Source organism: Megalobrama amblycephala, linkage group LG18, assembly GCF_018812025.1.
Source record: "Megalobrama amblycephala isolate DHTTF-2021 linkage group LG18, ASM1881202v1, whole genome shotgun sequence".
NCBI classification, from domain to species: domain Eukaryota; kingdom Metazoa; phylum Chordata; class Actinopteri; order Cypriniformes; family Xenocyprididae; genus Megalobrama; species Megalobrama amblycephala.
The window spans coordinates 33,406,859-33,434,014 of record NC_063061.1 but is presented as its reverse complement, the minus strand read 5'-3'; the positions used below and the strand labels follow the sequence as shown (position 1 = coordinate 33,434,014).

General features: G+C 38.5%; 1 protein-coding gene and 1 pseudogene across 1 annotated transcript; both read right to left on the bottom strand.

The window, feature by feature from the left end:
- Nucleotides 1–726: 726 nt before the first annotated feature.
- Nucleotides 727–2,890, bottom strand: LOC125253225 (annotated as a pseudogene).
- Nucleotides 2,891–21,637: 18,747 nt separating this feature from the next.
- LOC125252882 (urokinase plasminogen activator surface receptor-like) lies at nt 21,638–26,880 on the bottom strand. Its single transcript, XM_048166530.1, has 5 exons — nt 26,740–26,880; nt 26,552–26,644; nt 26,171–26,305; nt 22,439–22,546; nt 21,638–22,306 (listed from the first exon to the last, which is right to left on the bottom strand). The coding sequence occupies exons 1-5, from the start codon at nt 26,786–26,788 to the stop codon at nt 22,197–22,199; spliced, it is 495 nt and encodes a 164-aa protein (XP_048022487.1). The 5' UTR covers nt 26,789–26,880; the 3' UTR covers nt 21,638–22,196.
- Between the last annotated feature and the right edge of the window lie 276 nt (nt 26,881–27,156).

Genomic DNA, 27,156 nt, shown 5'->3' with positions numbered 1-27,156 from the left:
TCAGTTTCTATGGGCCATACGTCTGTATGGGCCATTTGGTTCACACCGTACAAACACAGACAGTTGATTGCATCTGAGGCGTGGTCCCAATGTAATGACAATACACATAATCTTTCAATCCCCCTTTGATCATTTTTGATCATAAAACAAACTTTCATAAATCATATACACAGCATGCTACATATAGGTTCCATTACTTAAGATAATGACAGAATAAGTATTTAGGATGAAGACTGCATCCTCTTGAATGCTTGAGTCCTTTCTTATTTTGACATTGTGGTCTTGAGGAAGTGGCGTATAGTGTTTTCTGTGGATGTTCAGGCATGTTCAGCAAGGTGTCCAGTGCAGTGCAGTCTAGGCGTTGGATGTCTTTGGTCATCCTCTGGAGCGCTTAACTGCTCCTAAAACTGTCCCTATTTAATATTGGCAGGACACTACTGTGTTTATCAGTGGCTGTATGTTTATGTCTTCGTCCTCAGGTGATAAGCTAGAGCCTAAAAACCCTAGTCCCACCATTTCTGGACTCTGGTAAACACTACTGCCATCTATCCCTCGTCTCTAGGTAGATGTTTCAAATGTTTCAAATCCCATTGATTGAGAAGTCGATCCACTTTTCTTTTCTTTGCACCTTAACTGCTCCATCCACTACCAAGAGATCCTGATGTGGGCTGTTCCACCTGGATTCTTGCAGTGACCTCTGAGTTTTTTTAATTGTTACTTTACCATGGACCCCCTTTGGAGGTGTCAAAACTTTATCCTTGGCATTGTGTACTGCCAGGCTGAGTCTTTCATCAGTTTAGACAAGGCTGTCAGATGTTAGATTTTCATTGGGCATGGGCCGGCCTGTGACATGTTCAAAGAAGCATAGTCCTGTTTTCCTGTGGTCATCCTCACTGCATTGGCTGTCTTCATGCAGTTCAACTCCATTTTCCATCAGTGATGTTTTTTCTTCTTTGTGCACTTCATTCTGCATCTGTTTACTGTCTGGTTGTCTGTCTTGCTCAAGTTGTCTTAATGCCGCTGTATGTGCACCTCTCTCCTTTACGGCTTGTTTAGCAGCACTGTCTACTAGGACATCATTTTTGGCTTCAGTTGTTGAGACTTCTGTGTATGCTTTCACATTTGGGATGGGGTCTTCATTTGTGTTGTTTGCATACACATGGAGTACATCAGTTGTTGGATGAGATGTCACTAGTTGGTGCTGCAGAGAGAGGTTCTTCAGTTTTCCTGCGGCTCAAAAGTTTTTAGTAGAGTCTGCTTTTGCTTGTCTGTCAGCTGCTGAAACCTCTTCAACAAGTTGTCCTCATCATCACTTTGATTTGTTAAAATCAACTTGCAATCACGAACCCAGTGTCCTTTTTCGTTGCAGTACCTGCATCTTCCTTGACTTTTTGCTTTTGGGTATCTCACATATTCACGTTCTTCATACCCTGTTGTCCTGTTGTTGGAGGTTTTGGTTTGCAAAGCTCTGAGATTGACTTCCTGTGTTCTTTCAATCTTTGCTGACCATTCAACAATCTGCATGAATGCTGTTCCAATGCTGTCCCAGTCATCATACCTAATTTTAAGGGCTTTAGAAATCTCAGGTTTAAGTCCATTTACAAATGCGGTTTTAAGAGGCATGCCAGTATCTTTACTGAGATCTTCGTTGTTGTTGTTCACACCAGCATATTCCAGCCAAATTTGTATGAAGCGTTCTTCATACTCAGCAACACTTTCTCCTGTCTTCTGCATGCATGAGGTAATTTTAGCCCAGTTAACCTCTGCAGGTTTCAGTTCAAACAAGAATGTTCGTAAAGCTTCCCATCCTGCCTCAATGTTTGCTTGAGACTCACCAGTCCTTCTTTCAACACTTTCTGTTAATCTCTTTTGGTCACTGTCCCTTAAGTTCACATTAACAATCATCACTCCGTCTAGTGGGTGTAAATTGTAGATTTTCTGCAAACGCTGAAGAAATTGCTAAGCTTTCCGTGGTTGTTTGTACACATCTGGCAAATCTTTTGACCATTTGTCAACTTGCTCTGGAGTAGCTGGCTGGTATGTTCTGTGTGGAACATATTTCTTTACCACTTTTGTGACAGTTCGAGTTCGTTGTTCACCATTTTCCTCATACTCCTCCTCATTGTCAATTTCAACTTCAGTCCTTCTGTTTTTGACAATTACGGGAGCAAGCCTAACCTTCAATTTGTCCTTTATGATATCATCATGTGTGATTACATTGCTGTCAGAGTTCACTGTGGAACTGCTGTCACTTTCTAGAAGCAGATATAGGTCTTGTTGATGCTCATTCTTCTGGAGATCACTGAATGGATAGAGAAACTCTTCTTCTGCTTTGCTGCTAGATCTTATGAAATGACTCTTTTGTCCAAAATAGTCTTTTGATTCCAATCGTTTGGAAAGCAAATTTAACAACTTAGCCTTCTCATTTATTAGTCTTTCTTTGTCTTTCTTTTCATTCTGCAATTGTTCAGCCAGTGCTCGAACCTTTGCTTTCTCTGCTTTGTTCTCGTGTAGTAATTTGTCAGTCTCACACTTGTGTAGATTCTGTTGAATTTGTTTGACCAAAATTACAGACAAGCCATCTCTGTTGGTGTTTGCTCTTAAGCGCTGCATCTTTCCATAAGCCCTTTTAATGTCCGGCAAGGCCCATTGTCCATTCTCTGAGTGCCTGATGTTGTACTTCTGGCAGATGTCACCCTGGCACTTCCTTAGTCCCAGCCTTTTGTCCAAATATTCATTCAGATTTTCCATCATCTGATCAATAGTAACATTTGGAGGTTCTGTTCCATGTCTTTCTGTTGTTGGCCTCAATGCAGGGCCATTACCATTGTCTTGTGCAGACTCAGCCATGGCAAGTACAGGAGATGTTCCCTCAGAGGTGTGAAACAAAACAAAAGGTTTTAGAGCCGTTAGGTGCTTATTCAGATTTAAATTCTCAGCAATCTTTTAGACTGACCATTTCAGATACACAGACAAATCAAATATGTTTCCAAAATACATAATTGTGTATTATACACTCTACTTGTACTCCTAACAATTTCCTAACAATCCAATGTTAAATAACAGTTCAATGTTATTCTTTTTAGTCTGCTAACTCAGCTTAGTTTTCAATACTACATATAAAACAAAACATTCATTTTCAGACTAATACAGACCTGCCAACATGTACGCATTTTGCGTACCAGGTACGCATTTTGACCTCAAAGTACGCTGGTACGATTTGTCACTCTATACTACGCAAAAACCCGGTGACTCCTCTGTGCACGCCTAGTACTTAAATCCAGCAAAAGAGTTCGACCAATCAGCACTGGGTTTATTTCCCCAAATAGCAAGCGGGATGATTGACAAATGCGTACGGCCTATCAATAAAAAGACACTGCAAATTGACAGCTACACAAAATCCCGCTCAATCCCTCCTTCCACTCCCGCCGTCTGTGACTGAATTCTCAAGCGAGGACAGCACACTCACGCACTTTTAACTCCTTAAGGTAAACGGGTATAAAATGCACAAGTAATGTTGAACAACAAATCTAAATAAAATTGAAATCGCTGATTATGAAAATGTTGTGATGTGTGACTGACTGACAAGCGCTAGTCTGGAGAAACAGGCGTTTATTTATTCTCAGTGTTCAGAAACGTATAGACTACATGTGTTGCGTTATTGTGTTAATACTAACTAAAGTAACTAATTATGTTACATAGCCTAACGTTACTTATTTTGTATGAAAACTAGCACATTAGTTACTTCTGCATTTAAAATGACCGTTGTCTCAATACTGCGCGAGCCCTCTCTCATAAACACAAACGCGCGCGCGCGCACAGAGAGGTAAAATGAAAATTGCCGTGTTTGGTTTAAAATTTGTTCTTGCTTGTGTTATTTTTTTTGTCAGAAAAGATTTTTAATTATCCACCCGTGTTTTTAAGATTTGTTAAATGACGGACGCTTTAGTTAACACAACCCCTCGTTATATGACTAACTTCTTGATATTCTTGAATACTCAATTTGTTTGCTCTTATTGGTCCTTTCTATTCGTTGTCGACTGTTTTCTATAAATATGTTTGTATTGGCTAACCTTTATTCAGTGAATGTTTGTCTTGTTTATAATTCAAAGACAGCACGCTACAAATAGAAACCCTTTTATTCTGTGGGATTTAGTATAGTATTTGGATTTTGGAATAATAAATTAAGTATTTTAAATGAATCACATGTAAACTCAATGTTTACTATTTTGTAAGGGTTTCTTAATTGTAGACTAGTTTTCATTACAAAACCTGTATAAACGACTCAACTGTCAGGTTAGTTGTATGTAAATATAGCCTTCTTGAAATTGCAAACAAAAAATTTTAGTCCATATTAAATATATGAATGCGATTCAGTTGTGGTTGTCAGTTTGTATAAGAACACAATATGCAATGCAAGATTAATCATGAATTAAAAAAATGCTTTTGAGCAGGTGTAGTAAAATTTTTAATTGTGTCAAATTAAAAACAAATTTAACAGTCAAAATTAGATTAACGAAGATGGGTGTGTGTGCTTTGTGTATTGTATTCTCAAAAATGTAAAAAATTACCCCCCCCCCAAAAAAAAAAAAAAAACCTGTGCCCCGTCCCGTCACACTGGTACTCGAAAAAGGTTGGCAGGTCTGCTAATATTAATTGTTTCCTTTCTGAAAACGTCTGACTTAAAAGACTTGTTCACAAGGCTGGATTTAGTTTAAATTGGTTTCTTAGACAATTTACTTTAAATCTTTCATCATAAGACAAATAAATGTATAGTTCCAATGCTTTATGCCATCATCTTCTCATCCAGTTAGGGCATTTATTTCAAATTAAAATAGTGGCTACTGAATTAGCACCCAGCCAAGAAATTATAATTCTTGCAGCAACATCAGTCCCAAGACATTCTATGGTTTCTGCAGTCTCTGGACGAATGGACTAAACTGTTTCTTTAACAATTTCGATGAACAATAGCTCCTACAATCTCAGGAGAATGGACTAAAACATTTAAAAGGTTCCTACAGATTCATTAGAAAGGCCCAAGCCTTGTACTACATATCTATGGCTCCTACAGTCTCATGAGAATGGACTAAACCTTTTCTAAAAATGATTCTTTCAGACTTAAGAGAACAGGGCCAAGCTATAAACCGTATTTCTATAGCTCCTACAGTCTCAGAAGAATGAACTAAACATTTCAAAGGTTCCTACAGACTCACAAAAAAAAAAAAGGCCCAAGCCTAAAATTCTCAACAGTGCTACACTGTATGTAAGTACACTACAAATTTTACTGGTCTACTTATTATTCCTTTTTTTTCTCTTTAAGTTCTTTTAAGAGAGCTAATAAGTTTCACTTACCAAATTAGGATATTTGAGACAGAATCCAGTTGATTCAAATAAATTGTATCCACAGACGCAGTCTGTTGATCTTCAACTCCAAGACTCTTCTGTTCACTTCTTGTTGCAGTTGGTGAGTTCTCTTCTTGTCAGTCTCTCCTGGCTGGCTCGCCAAATTGTTCGATTTTGCTGTATTTGGCCGTGCAGTTGTTTGGGTGGCTCGCCAATTTATTAGATTTTGACCAGAGTTCTTGTGGGGAGAAGAATTTATTGAAGGTAGTAGTGTAGCACATTTCAGCAGCGGGCAGCGTGTCGGCCTTCAAAACATCTTAACCCAGTTGTTTGGACAGAACTTTATACATGAAAACAAAAGGGAACAATAGAACACTGTTAGGACCTCCCACAGGAGATCGATCTACCTTGCAATCTACTCTGAGCAATGCTGTTTCTTTGTCATTCAGTTTCTATGGGCCATACGTCTGTATGGGCCATTTGGTTCACACCTTACAAACACAGACAGTTGATTGCATCTGAGGCGTGGTCCCAATGTAATGACAATACACATAATCTTTCAAAACATACGTCCTCTAGTGGCGTTTTTAAAAAACAAAACAAAATATGGCATCATTGCTGAACATGCACTGAGACACTTCCACTCCATTTTTATTTCGATAGCTACAAAAATATGCATTCAGCTGCTTATAATAATATTGCAGACTGGTCTAATTATAGTTGGTATCGGCTACACTCACACCATCCACACACAGGTTAGGTTATCCACACTATAAACCATAATGCTAAAAAAATTAATTGGTTTGAGTAGGACAAACTTAAATAAAAAATAAATTAGTTCAGTCAAATTAACTTTTGACTATTTAGAACTTTCTTTTTCTTTCAGGTTCACCGAACTGATATATTTAAACTGAACTGTTTCATTGTTTTGAGTTTTATGAACTTATATCTTTTAATTTAATTGAACTTAAGTTTAGCTGAACTAGGATTTCTATTTACCAGCATGCTTTGCATTCGAAAGTGAGAGTAAATGCCAAAATTAAGTGTAATATAGGCCCGGTTTCACAGACAGGGCTTAGCCTAACCCAGGATTAGGCCTTAGTTCAGTTAAGGTATTTAAGTAGCTTTTGTAAGCATACACCAGAAAAAAACACATTGCTGGTGTTCATCTTGAGACAAAACAATGGCACTGACATACTTTAAGATATGTCAGTGCAAGTTGCGTTCATTTAAAACAGCTTAAACATGCATTTTAGTCTGAGACCAGATAAAGCATTGTCTGTGAAACCGGGTGTGGCGACCAGGGCGGGCGAGAGCCGTGAGGGAACGGCGCGAGGCCGGTGGCGCGAGTGTTAATGAGCTTCACCTGGGAGGCGCACCGGCCTTGAGTCCCTCACGGAGGAGCTCCGGGAGCATAAAAGGAGGAGCGACTACAGTGAAGGACGAGAGAGGACCAGGCCTGGACTTTATGTTATGTTTTATTATGTTTGTGTGGCCGGCAGACGTCCGCGAGGGTCTGCCGGCATTACTTTCGTTTTGTTCTTTGTTTATTTCTAATTAAAGTTTTGTTGAATGTTCGCTGGTTCCCGCCTCCTTCTTCCCGTATTGACGAACTTCGTTACATTGGTGCCGAAACCCGGGAGGAAGGAGGGACATGCTGTCGAAGAGCCCTCGCTGCTGAGGGGGATCGCGGTGCTGCGGAGTTCGGGCAGCGCGGGAGTGTGTGTAGACCGCGAGAGGCTGCCCGAGGCGGTGGTGCTGGAGCCTAGTGACAGGTGGGACGGAGAGCTCGAGGCTGTGCCCCTGGGACGAGGTGGGGTGGCTGCCGTCCAAGAGGGAGCGGAGGAGTCGCCGCCGTTTGCCGTGGGCCGGAGCCTGCTGCCGTCCGCCATAAAGGGGAGGAGCAGGGAACGGGGGACTCGCTGCCGGCTGCCCTCAGTCCGGAGGAGCCATCGCCGGCCGCCAGGAGGCGGTCGAGGATCGGGCCGTCCACCGAGCGTCCAGTGCCACCGCATGGCACCGCGAGGAAGAGCCTCCCGGCTGGCTGAGGACCGAACGGCAGTGTGTCGGGGAACCGGACCAAGAATTTTTTTTTTCTCTTTTTTCCTCTCTCCCCTCTCTCGTCCTGTCGCTCCCCTTGCTTCCGTCTCCTTTCTCTCGTCTCGTCTGTCCTTACCCCCAGGTGCTGCGGCCGCCGAGACAGGCCCCGGGGGGAGTAGAGCGCAGTCTCGGGAGTACCCCCGGCCTGCGAGGGGCGATGGGGGTATGTGGCGACCAGGGCGGGCGAGAGCCGTGAGGGAACGGCGCGAGGCCGGTGGCGCGAGTGTTAATGAGCTTCACCTGGGAGGCGCACCGGCCTTGAGTCCCTCACGGAGGAGCTCCGGGAGCATAAAAGGAGGAGCGACTACAGTGAAGGACGAGAGAGGACCAGGCCTGGACTTTATGTTATGTTTTATTATGTTTGTGTGGCCGGCAGACGTCCGCGAGGGTCTGCCGGCATTACTTTCGTTTTGTTCTTTGTTTATTTCTAATTAAAGTTTTGTTGAATGTTCGCCGGTTCCCGCCTCCTTCTTCCCGTATTGACGAACTTCGTTACACCGGGGGATAATGTTTTTTGTGCAAGATTAATGTTAAGTGGAAGATTTAGTAGTGATTATTGTTTTGTTATGCTAATTCAGAAGAGTTTCTGTTAAATGTGGGTTTTTGGAGAGTTACCTTCATGGTGACAAGCAATGCATGCAAATTGTTTTGAGAGCAGGTATGTTAAATGCTTTATATTGCTGTACTCACTCAGCAAGTTCAATTCAATTCAGTTCAATTCACATTTAATTGTATAGCGCTTTTCATAATGTATATTGTTTCAAAGCAGCTTTACAGGGAGTGCATCCCAGGTGAAAAAAAAGTATGTTTCTATAATATATTTAAAGTGCTCTATTTTTGTGCACTAATTTTGTACTTAATATACTAAAAATTCTTCTTTAGTACTATATAAGATAATCTTAAGAACATCTAGGTGTACTCAACTGTGCTATTTTGAGACACCATGAAATATGAACTAAAATGTGCTTTTAATATACTATCTCTGTATCAAAAAATGTATTTAATTACCACTTACACATGAACCCATCTTTCATATACTTTCTTTTCATACACAGGTTCAAGCGTACTGTAAGTGGTAATTAAATAATGTATTTTTAATACAGGGACAGTATGATAAAAGCACATATTCATGGTGTCTCACAGTTGAGTACACTTAGATGTTCTTAAGATTATCTTAAAGGTGCCCTAGAATGCTTTTTCACAAGATGTAATATAAAGACTAAGGTGTCTCCTGAATGTGTCTGTGAAGTTTCAGCTCAAAATACCACATAGATTTTTTGAAATTAATTTTTTTAACAGCCTATTTTGGGGCATCATTAACTATGCACTGATTTAGGCAGCGCGCCGCCCCTTTAAATCGCATGCTCCCTACCACACGAGCTCTCGACTATATTACAGTGCATTTACAAAGTTCACACAGCTAATATAACCCTCAAATGGATCTTTACAAGATGTTCGTCATGCATGCTGTATGCATGCTTCGAATTATGTGAGTAAAGTATTTATTTGGATGTTTACAATTGATTCTGTGTGAGTTTGAGGCTATGCTCTGTGGCTAACGGCTAATGCTACACTGTTGGAGAGATTTATAAAGAATGAAGTTGTGTTTATGAATTATACAGACTGCACGTGTTTAAAAATGAAAATAACGACGGCTCTTGTCTCTGTGAATACAGTAAGAAACGATGGTAACTTTAACCACATTTAACAGTACATTAGCAACATGCTAATGAAACATTTAGAAAGACAATTTACAAATATCACTAAAAATATCATGATATCATGGATCATGTCAGTTATTATTGCTCCATCTGCCATTTTTCGCTGTTGTTCTTGCTTGCTTACCTTGTCTGTGCACAGATCCAAACGTTAATACTGCCTTTCCTTGTCTAATGCGTCAAACATGGGCTGGCATATATGCAAATATTGGGGGCGTACATATTAATGTTATGTTAATGTTATGTTGAGATCCGCATGTTTTCCGGAAGTCTTTTTAACAATTGAGATTTACATAAGAAAGAAGAAGCAATGGGGTCTGAAACTCAATGTATGTCTTTTCCATGTACTGAACTCTTGTTATTCAACTATGCCGAGGTAAATTCAAATTTTGATTCTAGGGCACCTTTAAGCAGTCACATTTGTTTTAATTGAACCAAACTGTGAAGTGAACCAAACTGTGAACCAAGTGTGAACAAACCCTGAAGCAACATTACTTTTTGGCTGATGTCACAGTCCCTAATAGAAAGTCCAACCACAGTTATTTTGTGCTTTATGACTGTTGACTGTACAATACAATACCTGGAGCATCTTGAGAGTTACACAGGTCTGTGTTACAGCAGAGAGAAGAGGTCTTTATAGAGCCGAGGTCGACGAACCCATTTACACAAAGACTTGCTGGAGCACAACTTCTACCTTTATTCACAGTGTTATTTACTGAAAAGCAGAGCAAAAAGACAAAGTAATGTAATATTTTTTTTTTTCAGAATTATATTATGGAATTTGATGGAAAACAAAATGAATTTCAGTATTTTATATGTGTACAATTGTAAATTCTGTCCATAAAAGTAGCTGTTCTACATATTAGATCAACATCATTTATAATACGCAGCACAAATAAATGATAGCAGCATCTCCTTCAGCTAATTATATCAATAATTTTTAATCCATCATTCTGGACTTACCAACAAGTGCTGTACTGAAGCAGGTAGATCCACTGGGGCATGATGTCTGTGAACAAGAGCCAGAATCACACTCATAACAGCTGAGAGAGTGTCCTTTAATAATAAAAAGAGAGAGACAGAGAGAGAAACATCAGTTATCTGTATTTGTATTTAATAACATTTAAAACAAACATTATTTGTCTTTATACCTGCAGTGAAAAGAACGAAGAGAAGAAAAACTGAGATTTGCAGATCCATCTTTGATCAGGAGGAGAATGTAATTCTGCACCTGTTTCAGAGCTCATTATATATCTTATCTAAAGGGGAGGATCTTCATGAGAAAATGAAAGTTTAACAGAAAGACAATGAAATAAAAACAGTAGATTAAATTATTTACTTTGTCAATATTACAACTTCAGCACAGGGGTCTAGTGTGGAAATTAATCTTTTTCTTTATAAGAAAAGTATATTTAAAAGTAATATATATATATTCTAAATATAAATGAAAAGTGCACACCACAACTATAATGACAATGGCACAGAGAAATTATATTGTTGATTTTTCTCCAGCTAATAAATGATAAATACATTGAGCCAATCAGAATCCATCCTACTTTAAGATTGAGCTTGAGCATTTAAAACAGCACAGGACATGAGCGTGCACTTATAAACGGGCCTTAGTAACAATGTGTTCACAATGTGACAAAAACAGTGTATAGCTTAAAATGATTATTTCCTTTGGAAATGATAAATGTACCAGCAAATACATGTGCTGGTGTTGATTTCCACCCACCACAAACTACTGTGCTCAAAGTTTTTAATTAGCATATGTTTTATATATTTTTGTTTTATATTAAGATCTTAGAAAGATCTTAGAAAAGAGAAGCATATTCATTTTCAGATGATGAACAGCAAAGCTATCCTTTTTTACTAGCCAGACTATGCATTTAATTGCTAACCAGCTAAATCATGCAGCCTGAACAAAAAGAAAAAAAAAAAAATTCACAGAGCAGACTTGTTTTGGTTTTCAAAAACATTGGTATTGTATTTGCAAAATCTTTGGAACTGACTGTCACACACAAAATAATGCTTAAGGTACAATTGATGTGATGAAATGTTGTTGAGGAACCAGTCTATGAATAGTTCACATTCTTATTCACTCAAACAGACTGTTTATAGTCAACTGTTGACAAACACATTAAATAATTGGATACAAATTCACAATATAACCTACCAAACAAACGCTGGGTGTTTGACTAATAACATGGGAGAAGTATTTTGGGATACCTCCCTGAAATGACTTTTTGCAGGTTGGGATGTCTGCTTCAGTTGCTCAACAACAACAAAACTGGAGAAAATGAGGATTGTCAGTAACGGTGTTCAGCCTTACATTGTTCAAACCGGAGTCGACACTGATGGAGAGACTCAAGACTTTTAGAATGAAACTGGACATTTCTGAATGATTAGTATATAAATTTATGTAGTTGCTGTGGAGTTGATTCAACTCATCGACTAGCATGTGTCGTCATGTTAATCTTTTGTGCAAATCCAGCATTGAATTTTTTGAAGCAGTCCGGCGTAAAATGACGGCATGATACTGTAACAACACTCTACTACAACAACTCTTCCTCTTCTCTAAAGCAGCTCAACATGGACTCACCCCCTTTTTTGTTTGCTCTCGGGAGTGGGGTTTATCATCTGCTGATAAATGATGCTAAATGCTAAATGCAGTTGGCATTTTATTGAAATAACTGTTACAATTTTTAACAGTTCCAAAAGGGAAAAAAAGGATGTTGCAAGTGCAGAATTAAATTATGTTCGAATATTTCTTTTATGATCACTTCATCACTTTATTGCAGTATATCAGATATCTTTACAACTTGACAAGTTTTATTAAATATAAACCAGAAACAAGCTGATGATGTACTGTTTCCTGTGATTTCCAGTATACTTTTCAGTTCATCAAATCAGAACACCAAAGATATACAGAGAAAACACAAGCTCTATATTCAGTACAGTGTGTCTGATTGTAGGATGAAGAGCTGCTGGATTCAGTGCAGCAGGAAGTAGGAGAGCAGAGAACAGCAGAGGAACAGGAAGCTCTGGGAGACACTCTGAGCACCGTTACACAGATTCCCCTCACAACATGTGAAGCTCGCAACACCAGGAACCGATGCTGTGACATCACACATGGATTTAGAGGCACATCCTTTGCCCACCTCTGACTGGCCTCCAGAAGTCTCTGATGAGTAGAAAGAGAACAAAGATTGATTCAGTCTAAGCTTGACGTTGGTATATGATCAGTGTCATATCACATGTATAAACCTGAGAGTTTAAAAGATAATGGGCCCTATCATACACCCGGTGCAATGCGATGCCAGGCACGATGCAAGTGTTTTTTGCCAGTTATCACTAGTATTTATGCTAGTATTTATATTGTTGGTGCATTACTATTTTGAGACAACTGAAAACAACTGCGCCATTCACCAACTGAAACCTGGTCTAAAGTTAATGCCGCAATATTTGTTTTGTCATTTAAAGAGCGCGTTAGTAATACGTGCCTATATGTGGGTGCACAAGGCGTGTACATTCTGCTTATTACACAAACAGAGAGTCCCACGTAGAAGGCAACGTTCCCTAAAAGTTCTCAAAAGGTGATGAAAATTCTGAATCTTTACAGAACATTTGGGACGTTCCTAAAACGACCTCTTTTGGTAATGAAAGTGCTGCGGTTTAAAGTTCCTTATATGACTTTAGGGGGATGTTCTATTTTGGTTAGTTTGTGGTCAAAGAAGAACGTTACAAAGAGGACATTTGGGACATTAACAGAACATTCCCACATGGTCTTCTGTTGGTCATTTCAACGTTCCCACATGGTCTTCTGTTGGTCATACTTTCCTGATATGAGTTTAGGGGAACGTTCTATTTTGGTTATTTTATGGTCGCGCAAGAACATTACAAAGAAGACATTTGGGAAGTTAACAGAACGTCCTATGGTAATAATCCCCAGAACATTCTCAGAACGTCCACTGGTATTAAGGATGTTGTCTAGTAGTCAAGTCAAGTCAAGTCACCTTTATTTATATAACGCTTTTTACAATGCAGATTGTGTCAAAGCAGCTTTACAGTGATAACTGGTACATAATTTTGGCTGCACAGCAGCTCTTAAAGAATAGTGTCAATGCAGGCAGATCAAAGCACTGTTGAATAAATGTCAAGAATACTGTTGAATATCAAATGTGAAGTCAAATGTCAAGTGTCCCCAACTAAGCAAGCCAAAGGCGACAGCAGCAAGGAACCCAAACTCCAACAGGTGACATCAGGTGGCAAATAGGTGTTAAAATGGAGAAAAAAACCTTGGGAGAAACCAGGCTTAGTCGAGGGGCCAGCTCTCCTCTGGTGAACAGTGCTTTGTTACGATTCAGGTTGCTATCATAAGTCTGATAGGATCGCAACAATCAAAGTATTTATTTCAGTTCCATCCAGTTGAGGATCGTATTCATCACGCCGGTATGGACGGTTTGTTGAGGAACTGTGCTACTGGCTGTCGTGTCAATGAGGCCTTCACAATGGATGATCTAGTTGACTCGATCTCTGCTGATACGTCAGGGCTGCGTTGTGGTCGTGTCAGGGCGCTGGTCCTCGGTCTCATCTGGATACGGCCCGGATCCGGTTGACTACTGTAAACCTCGGGATAAACAGAAAGACTAATATTAGCGTAGATGCCATTCTTCTTCTGATGTAACGAGTACATCTGGTGTTATAGGAAGTGTTCCCAGTTCTGGCTGACCTAATTTATGCAGCCTAATAATCCTTTAACGGATTTGAAAATATAAATTGATAATGTGTTATGTGTATGCCAGGTTAAAGAGATGCGTTTTTAGTCTAGATTTAAACTGACAGAGTGTCACTACTACTACAAACTGATAACCAGTGTTGGGCAGTAACGCGTTACTGTAACACAGTTACTTTTGACAGTAACTAATACTGTAACGCATTACATTTTAAATAAATTAACTCTGTTACCATTACCATATGGTGCGTTGTCCGTTACTTTTTTAAATTAATTCATTTTGGCTGAAGTGTAGCCTACAGCCTAACCTGTTTACAGCAGCGACGCATTGTAGGATTGGTGGATGCCAACCACTGTAAACATGAAGACGGGCATGTTAAGTTTATTCAAATATGTGCGGCAGTCATGGCGAGTCAAGTTAAGAGCAAGATGAGTTTCTCAAAGTGGAAATATGCTCATTATTTCACTTTAGTTGAGCATAAAGACAAAAACCTTTTAGTCAAATGTAAGCTGTGTCTTTCTGGTTTGAAGGTCCTCTCTACTGCGATAAACAGCAACTTCAATCTGTCAAAGCAACTCCAGAAATGTTATTCATTTAAGCCATTAGTTGACTAATCATATTTATATTAATTTAATTTCTTAAATACTGGGGAGAATAAACCATAATAATGATCGTAATATAGGCTATAGCGCACGCATAAAGCTTGCCATAAAAAAACGGCAAAATTAATGATTATGAATGTGACCAAAACAGCAAGGAGACATTTTAATTGTTTATTAATAAAGTAATGTTTTCTGAATCAGTGTCGGCTGCGAAGATGAAGTCGACATTACTGACTCTCATCATCTCAACGCGCTTAGAGAGAGAATGCACATTTCAGTCGGATTAGGCTACATAATCAGAGTAGCCTATTTCTTTTCGTTTTTAAGATATTTCAAGCTTTCTATAGATATATTTCTCATGTCTGCGAGGCAAACAGTCGCTGAGTTTTGGTTCATTTAGCCTAAAAAACGCGCTCCAGTTCACGCGCCAGTGATCACGCCCACGCCTGCCATGATTATATTATAGGTCTGCTATATTTGCTTCTTATTTATTAAATCCAGGCAATTGGTTGATGAAACATTGATTAATATTAAGATACAATTTTTACAAAACGAAATTCACTTTAAAGAAAGGTTTTCTACAAAACATAACTTAATGAAGTGGTCAAAATCATGTCTGACCCACTCATGTCTCCCGATATATTGCACATCTTATGATGCATCTTACTCATGCTGTTCACTTTTCATAATTAAGTAAATGTTTTTAAAACATAACATAGGACTATTTAAACAGAAATATGAAACTACATTTCTTTAATGGCTACCAACACGTATTGTACAGTGAAGAGAAATTTCATAAGCAAGAGCGGATCATGAGTCACGAGTCGGATCAAGATTAATTTATTCTTAGACTTATATTTAATATTGGGGGCATTCAAATTATTTGACTTTTTTTAAAGTAACGCATTAGTTACTTTCCCTGGTAATTAGTTACTTTTATAATGATGTAACTCAGTTGCTAACTCTGTTACTATTTGTGAGAAGTAACTAGTAACTATAACTAATTACTTTTTTAAAGTAACATGCCCAACACTGCTGATAACGGTCAGATAAGTATGATTTGAACCATGCCAATGCAATTCCACTAATGCCAACATAATTTTCGAGTCTATTTAAGAGAATATTGTGATCGATAGTGTCAAATGCAGCACTAAGATCCAGTAACACTAATAGAGAGATACAACCACGATCTGATGATAAGAGCAAATCATTAGTAACTCTGATGAGAGCAGAGTTTTTTGACAGAAAAGTAAGATTGGCCTGTAATTGACTAATTCTTTAGGATCAAGTTGTGGTTTTTTAATAAGAGGTTTAATAATAGCCAGCTTAAAAGTTTTTGGTATGTATCCTAGTGATAAAGATGAATTAACAATATTAAGAAGAGGATCTATGACCTCTGGAAGCATCTCTTTCAATAGCTTAGTCGGTATAGGGTCTAACATACATGTGGTTGATTTTGATGATTTAACAAGTTTAGACAATTCTTCCTCTCCTAAAGCAGTAAATGAAATGATTTTTTTTCCTCAGGGACACTACAGTGCACTGTCTGACACGATACTGTAGTAGACGGTTGCATGGTTATAATTTTTTCTCTAATATTATCAATCTTGCAAGTAAAGAAGTTCATAAAGTCATTAATTCTCTGCCCTTTGGAAACATCAGAAGTTGAAGCTTTATTTCTTGTTAATTTAGCCACTGTATCAAATAAATACCTGGGGTTGTGCTTATTTCCTTCTAAAAGTTTTGAAAAATAGGCAGATCTAGCAGTTTTTAATGCCTTTCTGTACTCAATCATTTTCTCTCTCCACGAAATGCGAAATACTTCTAGTTTTGTTTTCTTCCAGCTGCGCTCCATTTTTCTGGCTGCTGTTTTTAGGGCCCGAGTGTTCTCATTGTACCATGGCATTGGATTAAATTCCAATCTTTTTTAAACACAAAGGAGCAACTGAGTCTAATGTGCTGGAAAAGACAGAGGCAATAGTTTCTGTTGCAACATCGAGGTCTTCTAAGCTGTCTGGTATGCTAAGGCGATGAAACTGATCAGGAAGATTATTTATAAAGCGATCTTTAGTGGTAGAAGTGATGGTTCTACCATATTTATGGCAGAGAGGCAGTTTAGCCGCTTTAACTAAATGTAGTATACACGAGACTAGATAATGATCTGAGATGTCATCACTCTGCTGCAGAATTTCAACGGCATCAATATCGATTCCATGTGACAATATAAGATCTGAAGTATGATTATGACAATGAGTGGGTCCTGACACATGTTGTCTAACACCAATAGAGTTTAGAATGTCTGTAAATGCCAATCCCAATGAGTCTTTTTTATTATCTACATGGATATTAAAATCACCAACAAAAAGGACTTTATCTGCAGCTAGTATTAATTCTGATAGAAAATCTGCAATTTCTTTGATAAAGTCTGTATGGTGTCCTGGTGGACTGTATACAGTAGCCAGCACAAATGTTACGTAAAGCACCATCACTTCGAAGGAGTTATATTTGAAAGACTTTGGACCAGCAGCGCCCTCTATGAGTTGCGCTCATATATTATAATTATAATTAATATAAATACAATAAATTTCATAAGAAAAACTCCTATCTCCTATCCTATCTCTCTACATACATCAATATATTTTGAAGTAATATTGAAAAATAACTGCTTAAATTCAACAGTGAATAAATCAGTTTTTAAATCACTTTTAGGAATTCATAACTTATGCATTCTCCACAGTCTTCCTACATTTTATGGTATTTTGTATGAAATGTGGGCAAAACTTAAGGTAGACAGTAACAATCAGTGGATTATCAATAGTCTTGATTTATGCAAATAATAATAGGCCTATGCTTTTTCAAAACCAACACACAATTCTGTTCACAAACCCGGTTCCAAAAAAGTTGGGACACTGTACAAATTGTGAATAAAAAAGGAATGCAATAATTTACAAATAAACTTATATTTTATTCACAATAGAATATAGATAACATATCAAATGTTGAAAGTGAGACATTTTGAAATTTCATGCCAAATATTGGCTCATTTTGGATTTCATGAGAGCTACACATTCCAAAAAAGTTGGGACAGGTATCATTAAGAGGCCAGAAAAGGTAAATGTACATATAAGGAACAGCTGGAGGACCAGTTTGCAACTTATTAGGTCAATTGGCAACATGATTGGGTATAAAAAGAGCCTCTCAGAGTGGCAGTGTCTCTCAGAAGTCAAGATGGGCAGAGGATCACCAATTCCCCCAATGCTGCGGTGAAAAATAGTGGAGTAATATCAGAAAAGAGTTTCTCAGAGAAAAATGGCAAAGAGTTTGAAGTTATCATCATCTACAGTGCATAATATCATCCTAAAATTCAGAGAATCTGGAACAATCTCTGTGCGTAAGGGTCAGGGCCAGAAAACCATACTGGATGCCCGTGATCTTCGGGCCCTTAGACGGCACTGTATCACATACAGGAATGCTACTGTAATGGAAATCACAACATGGGCTCAGGAATACTTCCAGAAAACATTGTTGGTGAACACAATCCACTGTGCCATTCGCCGTTGCCGGCTAAAACTCTATAGGTCAAAAAAGAAGCCATATCTAAACATGATCCAGAAGCTCAGACGTTTTCTCTGGTCCAAGGCTTATTTAAAATGGACTGTGGCAAAGTGGAAAACTGTTCTGTGGTCAGACGAATCAAAAGTTCTTAAGTTTGAAGTTCTTTTTGGAAAACTGGGATGCCATGTCATCTGGACTAAAGAGGACAAGGATAACCCAAGTTGTTATCAGCGCTCAGTTCAGAAGTCTGCATCTCTGATGGTATAGGGTTGCATGAGTGCATGTGGCATGGGCAGCTTACACATCTGGAAAGGCACCATCAATGCTGAAAGGTATATCCAAGTTCTAGAACAACATATGCTCCCATCCAGATGTCATCTCTTTCAGGGAACACCTTGCATTTTTCAACATGACAATGCCAGACCACATACTGCATTAATTACAACATCATGGCTGCGTAGAAGAAGGATCCGGGTACTGAAATGGCCAGCCTGCAGTCCAGATCTTTCACCCATAGAAAACATTTGGCGCATCATAAAGAGGAAGATGCGACAAAGAAGACTTAAGACAGTTGAGCAACTAGAAGCCTGAATTAGACAAGAATAGGACAACATTCCTATTTAAATTTAAAAATCAACTTATTTTTCCCTTAAAATGATACAGTTTCTCAGTTTAAACATTTGATATGTCACCTATGCTGTATTCTGAATAAAATATTGAAATTTGAAACTTACACATCATTGCATTCTGTTTTTATTCACAATTTGTACAGTGTCCCAACTTTTTTGGAATCAGGTTTGTAAATGTAATATATTGGGTAAAACAAAGTAAATGGAGTCCACAAGTAAAACATTTGCAATCAATGTTGAGCAAAGTAAAAGAACTGAGCAGACAACAGAAAACTGTTTTGACCACCTTGTGGATGTTCAAACCCACTGCGGTTAAATCTGAGAGGGTAAACAGGAAACACTGACGTAAAGATCTTCATTTCATATGTGGAGTGGGTGCTGGCGTCCTGTGGATCAGCATTCACTGCCGGAGTTGCCGCCAGCCCCACTCCCCAGCCAGTGCCCAGCCAGAACCACCAAGACGGTGAGGATTTTCAACCTGAGCCCACCGCAGGTAGAATGACAGAGATCGCCGTGATTGAGCCGCCCACGCACACAAGAGCGATTGGGGGGTCACATCGCCACAGAGCCCGACCAGGTGTGTGAGCCGGCTGAACCTACCATCGCAGAGGGAGTGTTGGTGGACACCCCCAACCCCCCCCCCAGACACTACTGGACTTAAAGTGTGGAGAGGACATTGTTCTTGCCCCTGTACTATCTCCTGTTGAGCTGGTCCCGTCCAGCGCACCACTCCCACCTTATCACCAACCCTCCTGTGACTCACCACTTCTCTTGGATTTTTGCATGGAACTTCAGCCTTCCACGAGCCCACTCAAGCAGCCCACGAGCCCATTCCAGCCTGTTTCCCAGACCACAGCCATCATGTGGTCTCCGTCTCCCTTCAGTCCCTCGACACCATCTCCTCTCAGTAGCGTGGTACCATCTCGGGCCTGCCAGGATCCGTCTCCTCCTGGGCACGAGGAGCCTGAAGCTCCACCTCCAGCTTTGGATGGTCTCAAGCTGGCTCCATCCATCGCCCTGACTCCTGTGCCTGTGCTCCTTCCACCCTCGACCTCGGAGGTGACCATCGGCCTTACGACCATGCCGAACTCCCTGGGTACGTCGGCTCCACCTGGGTCAGACATCGCTTCACATTCGTTGCGGACCTACGGACCGTCTGCTGCTCTCTGGTCCTCCACCCCTTTCACTACGTCTCCGTTGTGGCCACTTGAATCATCAAAATCTCTCCACCACCTCAGCTCATCGACTACGCGGTGGGCTCCATCCTCGTTGTCGATGACTGCAGTCCTCATCATGACGGTCAACAACTACCTTCCAGCACAAAAATATCTGATAACCTTTAATTGATCAAACAGTTGGTTGCTTTGGGTGTTTTGTTTGCATAAAACATTTGTCAAACACAACATTTTTAGCAACCCATGTGACTGCTGTGATAATATGTGTTAATATTAATGTCATGTCAGATGCACAAGAACAGATTTGATCACAAACATAATAAATGATCATTTGATCTTTGACCCTCAAAATTCTTTTGACATTTTCTACAGCAGTTTTTACGTTATCCATTTGTTGAACTGCTGATTAGCATCAGTTTTATCAATGAGGGTAATCAATATTTACTGTCAATCATCATGAGAGCTCAGAAGATGAAGATTTTCACTTGTTTTCATTTAGTTGTTCAGACTGTAGTTTATTTTCTGGTGACCTCTCTGATATATGTTAAAAAATTACTAACAATAACAATTACAATTAATACATTCAGAATACAGTGACAATGTATAAAAAATAATTGTGAAACCAGAAAACTAATTTTGCATTGAGCTGTTTGATTTTAGCAGATACAAAGTGTTTTGGTACAAAAAAAATCATCTGCTGCCACCTGCTGATAAATAATGCTAAATGCAATGTCCTTATTATGCTATTTAAAAGGCTCCTAATTTTGTCTCCTACAACAGGTTTACATTCATCTGAGGTCAAAAACACTTTAATTTTCTCATAATATACATTTAATATCACTTAATTTCTCAGAGTCTGAAACAATTAGTTTGAAGCACTTCTGTGTCAGAAATCGAATACTTCCCTACTATATAGTATGTCCAATTACATAGTATTCGAAAAACAGTAGGCTAAAGTTCCCAGGTGACCTATTACTTCTGGTGAGATTCTGAAGTGCGCATTTGGACACATTACTATCCCATGAGGCCACGGGAGAGGATAAGTGTTCAAAACTTACAGTCTCTCACTTCCGATTTTGATGGCATCACGCTGCACTTCAGCTTCTCATCAGATGTTCTGTCCAATCAAATGCTCTCTAGAATATAAAGTGTCCCGCCCCCTATACTATAAATAGACGCTGAAGCTGCAGCTGAAATCGGTCACTTATTTTCTACATGGTGAACGGAACATACCCACGTAGAAGGCGACACTCTCAGGACCTTGCGCAACGCTGCCTTGAAGTCCTCTAAAGATGATGAAAAAGTTCCGAACCTTTACAGAACATTTGGGATGTTCCTAAAACTTCCTCTTTTGGTAATGAAAGTGCTACAGTTCAAGTTTCCTTATGTCTCTTTAGAAGGACGTTCCATTTTGGTTATTTTATGGTCAAAAAAGAACATTACAAAGAGGATATTTGGGACATTAACAGCACATTCCCACACGGTCCTGTTTATCATTTAATAACAGTCCCGATATGACTTTAGGGGGGCGTTCTATTTTGGTTATTTTATGGTCACGCGATAACGTTACAAAGAAGACATCTGGGAAGTTAACAGAATGTCCTAGAGTAATAGTCCCCTTAAACATTCACAGAACGTCCTGAATGTTCCCTGAAGGTCCACCAAATAACTTTTCCCAAACCTTAAAAGATCTCCTCATCGTGACCGTCTCTGAACGTTCTGGGAATGGTACTATATAGGCAACGTCCTTAACACCAGTGTGGACATTCTGAGAATGTTCTGGGAACGTAAAATTTCTAGTGGGGTAGTACACTATATAGGGGATAGGGAACAAATCAGACATATACTTTCCATTGAGGCGAATGAAGTCTGGTTTGATGTTAGTGTCGGGCGAACCGCCGCAGCGTGCCACAGTCCACAGACCACAGCAGGACCACAAAACATATCAGACCCATTTGAATTCTGCACAGAATGCTGTATTTTAAAGAGATATGGAGGAGATTAGAAGGAAACTGAGGCTTTACCAAGCTCAACATTTTAATGCTTACATGGCAAGCTTTATTAAACACATTTTATTAAACTTTATTAAACTGTATATATATATGTTTCCTTTAACTAATCAGATTTTGTATATGTTTAAAAATTCCTCATACCAGGTCAAATCTAGTACAGATAAAAATAAAAGCTCTATATTCTGTACAGTGTGTCTGGTTGTAGGATGAAGAGCTGCTGGATTCAGTGCAGCAGGAAGTAGGAGAGCAGAGAACAGCAGAGGAACAGGAAGCTCTGGGAGACACTCTGAGCACCATTACTCTGATCACCGTTACACAGGTTCCCCTCACAACATGAGACGCTCCCAAGGCTTAGGGTTAGCAATTGCTGCTGCGCCATCACAATAAGATTTGGAGGCACAGCCTTTTGCAACCATTGTCTGATTTGCATCAGTCCCTGATGAAAGAAAACAGAAGTGGATTCATGAATGAAAGCTGAGGTGTCTAAGCTAGCTATTGGTATGAAAACTGTAGCAAATGCATAAGATTAAAAAAAAAAGAGATAAAAAAATCACTTCATCCTCCTCACCTGTAATGCAGCGGTCTTCAGTCCCTGAACAGCTCAAAATGTTTGTGCAGTTCTGTGTTGCTCCATCACAACTGTAACATTTCTTTCCATTCAGGGTATTAGAGGGCTCTACATAAAGAAAAAAAAAAATGCTTTCTTTACATCCCAGCCAGCAGAGCCATGTGGGGCCCAAATGGGTTTGACCTGGGCTATCTAACTGGGACCCAGCCAGTTTTGCACCCAGTTTCCATGTAGGCCCCACATGGATTTGCCCAGATGAAATGAACACTGCTTAGTGTGCACACTACAGGCTGTTTAATGTAACACTTAATCAGTGTTGGAGGTAATGAGATAATTAAGTGATTGAATAATGATTTTGTATTAGTGAAGAACACCTGCTGTTAACAAGCATAATCACTGAAGGAAAGAGAAACACAATAACTACTTCCAGCCACAGCCTTGGATGAAATCAACTGAAGATAAAATACATTACATCTTCTCAAGATCTGATTAAACAACTCCACAAACAACATTAGCTTCACTTATTACTAACCAGACTGACTTTATTTCTGTCAGACATCTACAGAAGTTCGTATTAAGAATTAAGAAGAGGCTTAGATGTTGATTACTTATTTGAAAGTAATAGTTTGATTTGATGTTACCATTGTGGCGATCAGTGTGTGCTTTAGTCAGGCTCTTGACTTTTTAACATTACTTTTTCTCTTGACAGCTGTGTCTGTTTGTTATGGTGAGAATAGCAAGAGAAAATATAATCAGATGCTGTAAGCTGATTGATGATAAGAATATAATCATCATATATTGGCTTAACACATTGATATTATACGGGTAGTATGTTATTAATTCTGTTTTATTGTTATGATTCTACAGCAAGAGAATAATAGAATTTAATCAGAACATCAAACGATTTATAACACACCATTTACATATTTTGGGCTCCTGTGAGTTTTACTCGCACACAGACATCAAGAATCAGCATATGAATCTCAACAATGGTGACATGCTTCAATGGTGCAATGCATTCTGAGTGCATCATACGAAACTTATCCATGGCTCCCAGAATGCATTGCATAACAACATACTACTAATACTAGTTTAATAACATACTACCCGTATAATATCAATGAGTTAAGCCAATATATGATGATTATATTCTTATCATCAATCAGCTTACAACATCTGATTATATTTTCTCTTGCTGTTCTCACCATAACAAACAGACACAAATGTCAAGAGAAAAAGTAATGTTAAAAAGTCAAGAGCCTGACTAAAGCACACACTGATCGCCACAATGGTAACATCAAATCAAACTATTACTTTCAAATAAGTAATCAACATCTAAGCCTCTTCTTAATTCTTAATACGAACTTCTGTAGATGTCTGACAGAAATAAAGTCAGTCTGGTTAGTAATAAGTGAAGCTAATGTTGTTTGTGGAGTTGTTTAATCAGATCTTGAGAGATGTAATGTATTTTATCTTCAGTTGATTTCATCCAAGGCTGTGGCTGGAAGTAGTTCTTGTGTTTCTCTTTCCTTCAGTGATTATGCTTGTTAACAGCAGGTGTTCTTCACTAATACAAAATCATTATTCAATCACTTAATTATCTCATTACCTCCAACACTGATTAAGTGTTACATTAAACAGCCTGTAGTGTGCACACTAAGCAGTGTTCATTTCATCTGGGCAAATCCATGTGGGGCCTACATGGAAACTGGGTGCAAAACTGGCTGGGTCCCAGTTAGATAGCCCAGGTCAAACCCATTTGGGCCCCACATGGCTCTGCTGGCTGGGATTGTTCTGGTCTTACACGCTTGTTGTTTCGGTTCTCTTGTGTTTTTTGGTATGGACAGAAAAAAAGAAAATTATACATTTAGTTCTGGTTCGCTTAGCGTTCACTTTCTACCCCTTTTCCACTGACACGGTTCCGGTGCAGAATACAGGTTCCCGAGCACGTGTCCATTCTCTAACCATTCTGCGCATTTACACTGCACAAAAGGGGGCTCTGGCCAGAAAGATCAGTTCAACTCTGCCCATAAAAACTTGCTGGTCTTTAACGGAGCTGTTGGTATGCTAGAATCAATCTCAGTGTTGTGAACAGCAGAACAAAAGTGATAGATGGTTTAGGTGAACAACACTTAAAAGAAGTACATTTTCTTATGCTCTATTTTCATGCACTTATATTGTACATAATATACTAAAAATTCTTCTGTTAATACTTATTAAGATAATCTTAAGAACATCTACACTGTAAACCCAAACAGTATAACTAACTTATAATGGAAAGTAGCTTTTACTCAAGATGTGCCAAAAAGTTTAACTATTATTTTTGAGTTCATTCAACATCTATCAGAGAAATAGTTTTACAACTCCGCTAAAGTTTAGAGTTCAGGGAAATATTTTAAATATTTTAATGTCAAAAATACGCCCTCTAATGGCGTTTTTAAAAACAAAACAAAATATGGCATCATCGCTGAACATGCACTCAGATGCTTCTGCTCCATTCTTATTTCGATAGCTACAAAAATATGCAGGTATTCAGCTGTTTATAATAATGTTGCAGACTGGTCTAATTATAGTTGGTATCAACTACACTCACACCATCTGCACACAGGTTAGGTTATCCACACTATAAACCCCAATGCTAAAAAAATTAATTGGTTTGAGTAGGTCAAACTTAAAATAAACAAATTAGTTCAGTCAAATTAACTTTTGAGTTCAGTTAAGGTATTTAAGTAGCTTTTATAAGCATACACCAGAAAAAAAACATGGTGTTCATCTTGAGACAAAGCAATGGCAGTACTGCCATTGTTTTGTTTCAAGATGAACACCATGTTTTTAAACACTTTAAAACACTTTAAGATATGTCAGTGCAAGTTGCGTTCATTTAAAACAGCTCAAACATGCATTTTAGTCTGAGACCAGATAAAGCGTCTGTGAAACCGGGGGATAATGTTTTTTGTGCAAGATTAATGTTAAGTGGAAGATTTAGTAGTGATTAATGTTTTGTTATGCTAATTCAGAAGATTTTCTGTTAAAAAGTGGGTTTTTGGAGAGTTACCTTCATGGTGACAAGCAATGCATGCAACTTGGTTTGAGAGCAGGTATGTTAAATGCTTTATATTGCTGTACTCCCTCAGCAAGTTCAATTCAATTCAGTTCAATTCACATTTAATTGTATAGCGCTTTTCACAATATATATTGTTTCAAAGCAGCTTTACGGGGAGTGCATCCCAGGTGAAAAAAAAAAGTATGTTTCTATAATATACTTAAAGTGCTCTATTTTCGTGCACTAATTTTGTACTTAATATACTAAAAATAATCTTAAGAACATCTAAGTGTACTCAACTGTGCTATTTTGAGACACCATGAAATAAGAACTAAAATGTGCTGTATCAAAAAATTGTATTTAATTACCACTTACACATGAACCCATCTTTCATATACTTTCTTTTCATACACAGGTTCAAATGTACTGTAAGTGGTAATTAAAAAATGTATTTTTAATACAGAGACAGTATGCTAAAAGCACATATTCATGGTGTCTCACAGTCGAGTACACTTAAGTTTGTTCTTAAGATTATTTAAGCAGTCACATTTGTTTTAATTGAACCAAACTTGCCAAGTGTGAACAAACTCTGAAGCAACATTACTTTTTGGCTGACGTCACAGTCCCCAATAGAAAGTCCAACCACAATTATTTTGTGCTTTATGACTGTTGGCTGTACAATACAATACCTGGAGCATCTTGGGAGTTACACAGGTCTGTGTTACAGCAGGAAAGAGAGGCCTTTATAGAGCTGTAGCTGACGAACCCATTTACACAGAGACTTGCTGGAACACAACCTTTACCCTTAGTTATAGTATTATTTACTGAAAAGCAGAGCAAAAAGACAAAGTAATGTAATATTTTTTTTTCAGAATTATATTATGGAATTTGAGGGAAAACAAAATGAATTTCAGTATTTTATATGTGTACAATTATAAATTCTGTCCATAAAAGTAGCTGTTCTACATATTAGATCAACATTATTTATAATGTGCAGCACCAAAAAATTATAGCAGCATCTCCATCAGCAAAATATATCAATAATTTTCAATCCATCATACTGGACTTACAAACAACTGTTGTACTTAAGCAGGTAGATCCACTGGGGCATGTTGTCTGTGAACAAGAGCCATAATCACACTCATAACAGATGAGAGAGTGTCCTTTAATAATAAAAAGAGAGAGACAGAGAGAGAAACATCAGTTATCTGTATTTGTATTTAATAACATTAAAAACAAACATTATTTGTTTTAATACCTGCAGTGAAAAGACTGAAGAGAAGAAAAACTGAGATTTGCAGATCCATCTTTGATCAGGAGGTGAATGTAATACTGCACCTGTTTCAGAGCTCATTATATATCTTATCAAAAGGGGAGGATCTTCATGAGAAAATGAAAGTTTAACAGAAAGACAATGAAATAAAAACAGTAGATTTAATTACTTGCCAATATTACAACTTCAGTACAGGGGTCTAGTGTGGAAATGAATGTTGTTCTTTATAACAAAAGCATATTTAAAAGTAAAATTTTTTACTTTTTAATTAACAAATTGTTAAATAAACTTGTTATTTTTGTTTTTTGTGCACAAAATGTATTCTCATCACTTCATAACATTAAGGTTGAACCACTGCAGTCATGTTGACTATTTTAACAACGTCATTATTACTTTTCTGTG

Excerpts from the sequence above, each read along its gene's own strand:
- LOC125252882 (XM_048166530.1), bottom strand. The coding sequence starts at position 26,788 with ATGGATCTGCAAATCTCAGTTTTTCTTCTCTTCAGTCTTTTCACTGCA. Across the intron at positions 26,645-26,739 it reads CTTCAGTCTTTTCACTGCAG|GACACTCTCTCATCTGTTAT; the intron begins GTATTAAAACAA and ends TTATTATTAAAG. Across the intron at positions 26,306-26,551 it reads CTTAAGTACAACAGTTGTTT|TAAATAATACTATAACTAAG; the intron begins GTAAGTCCAGTA and ends TCTGCTTTTCAG.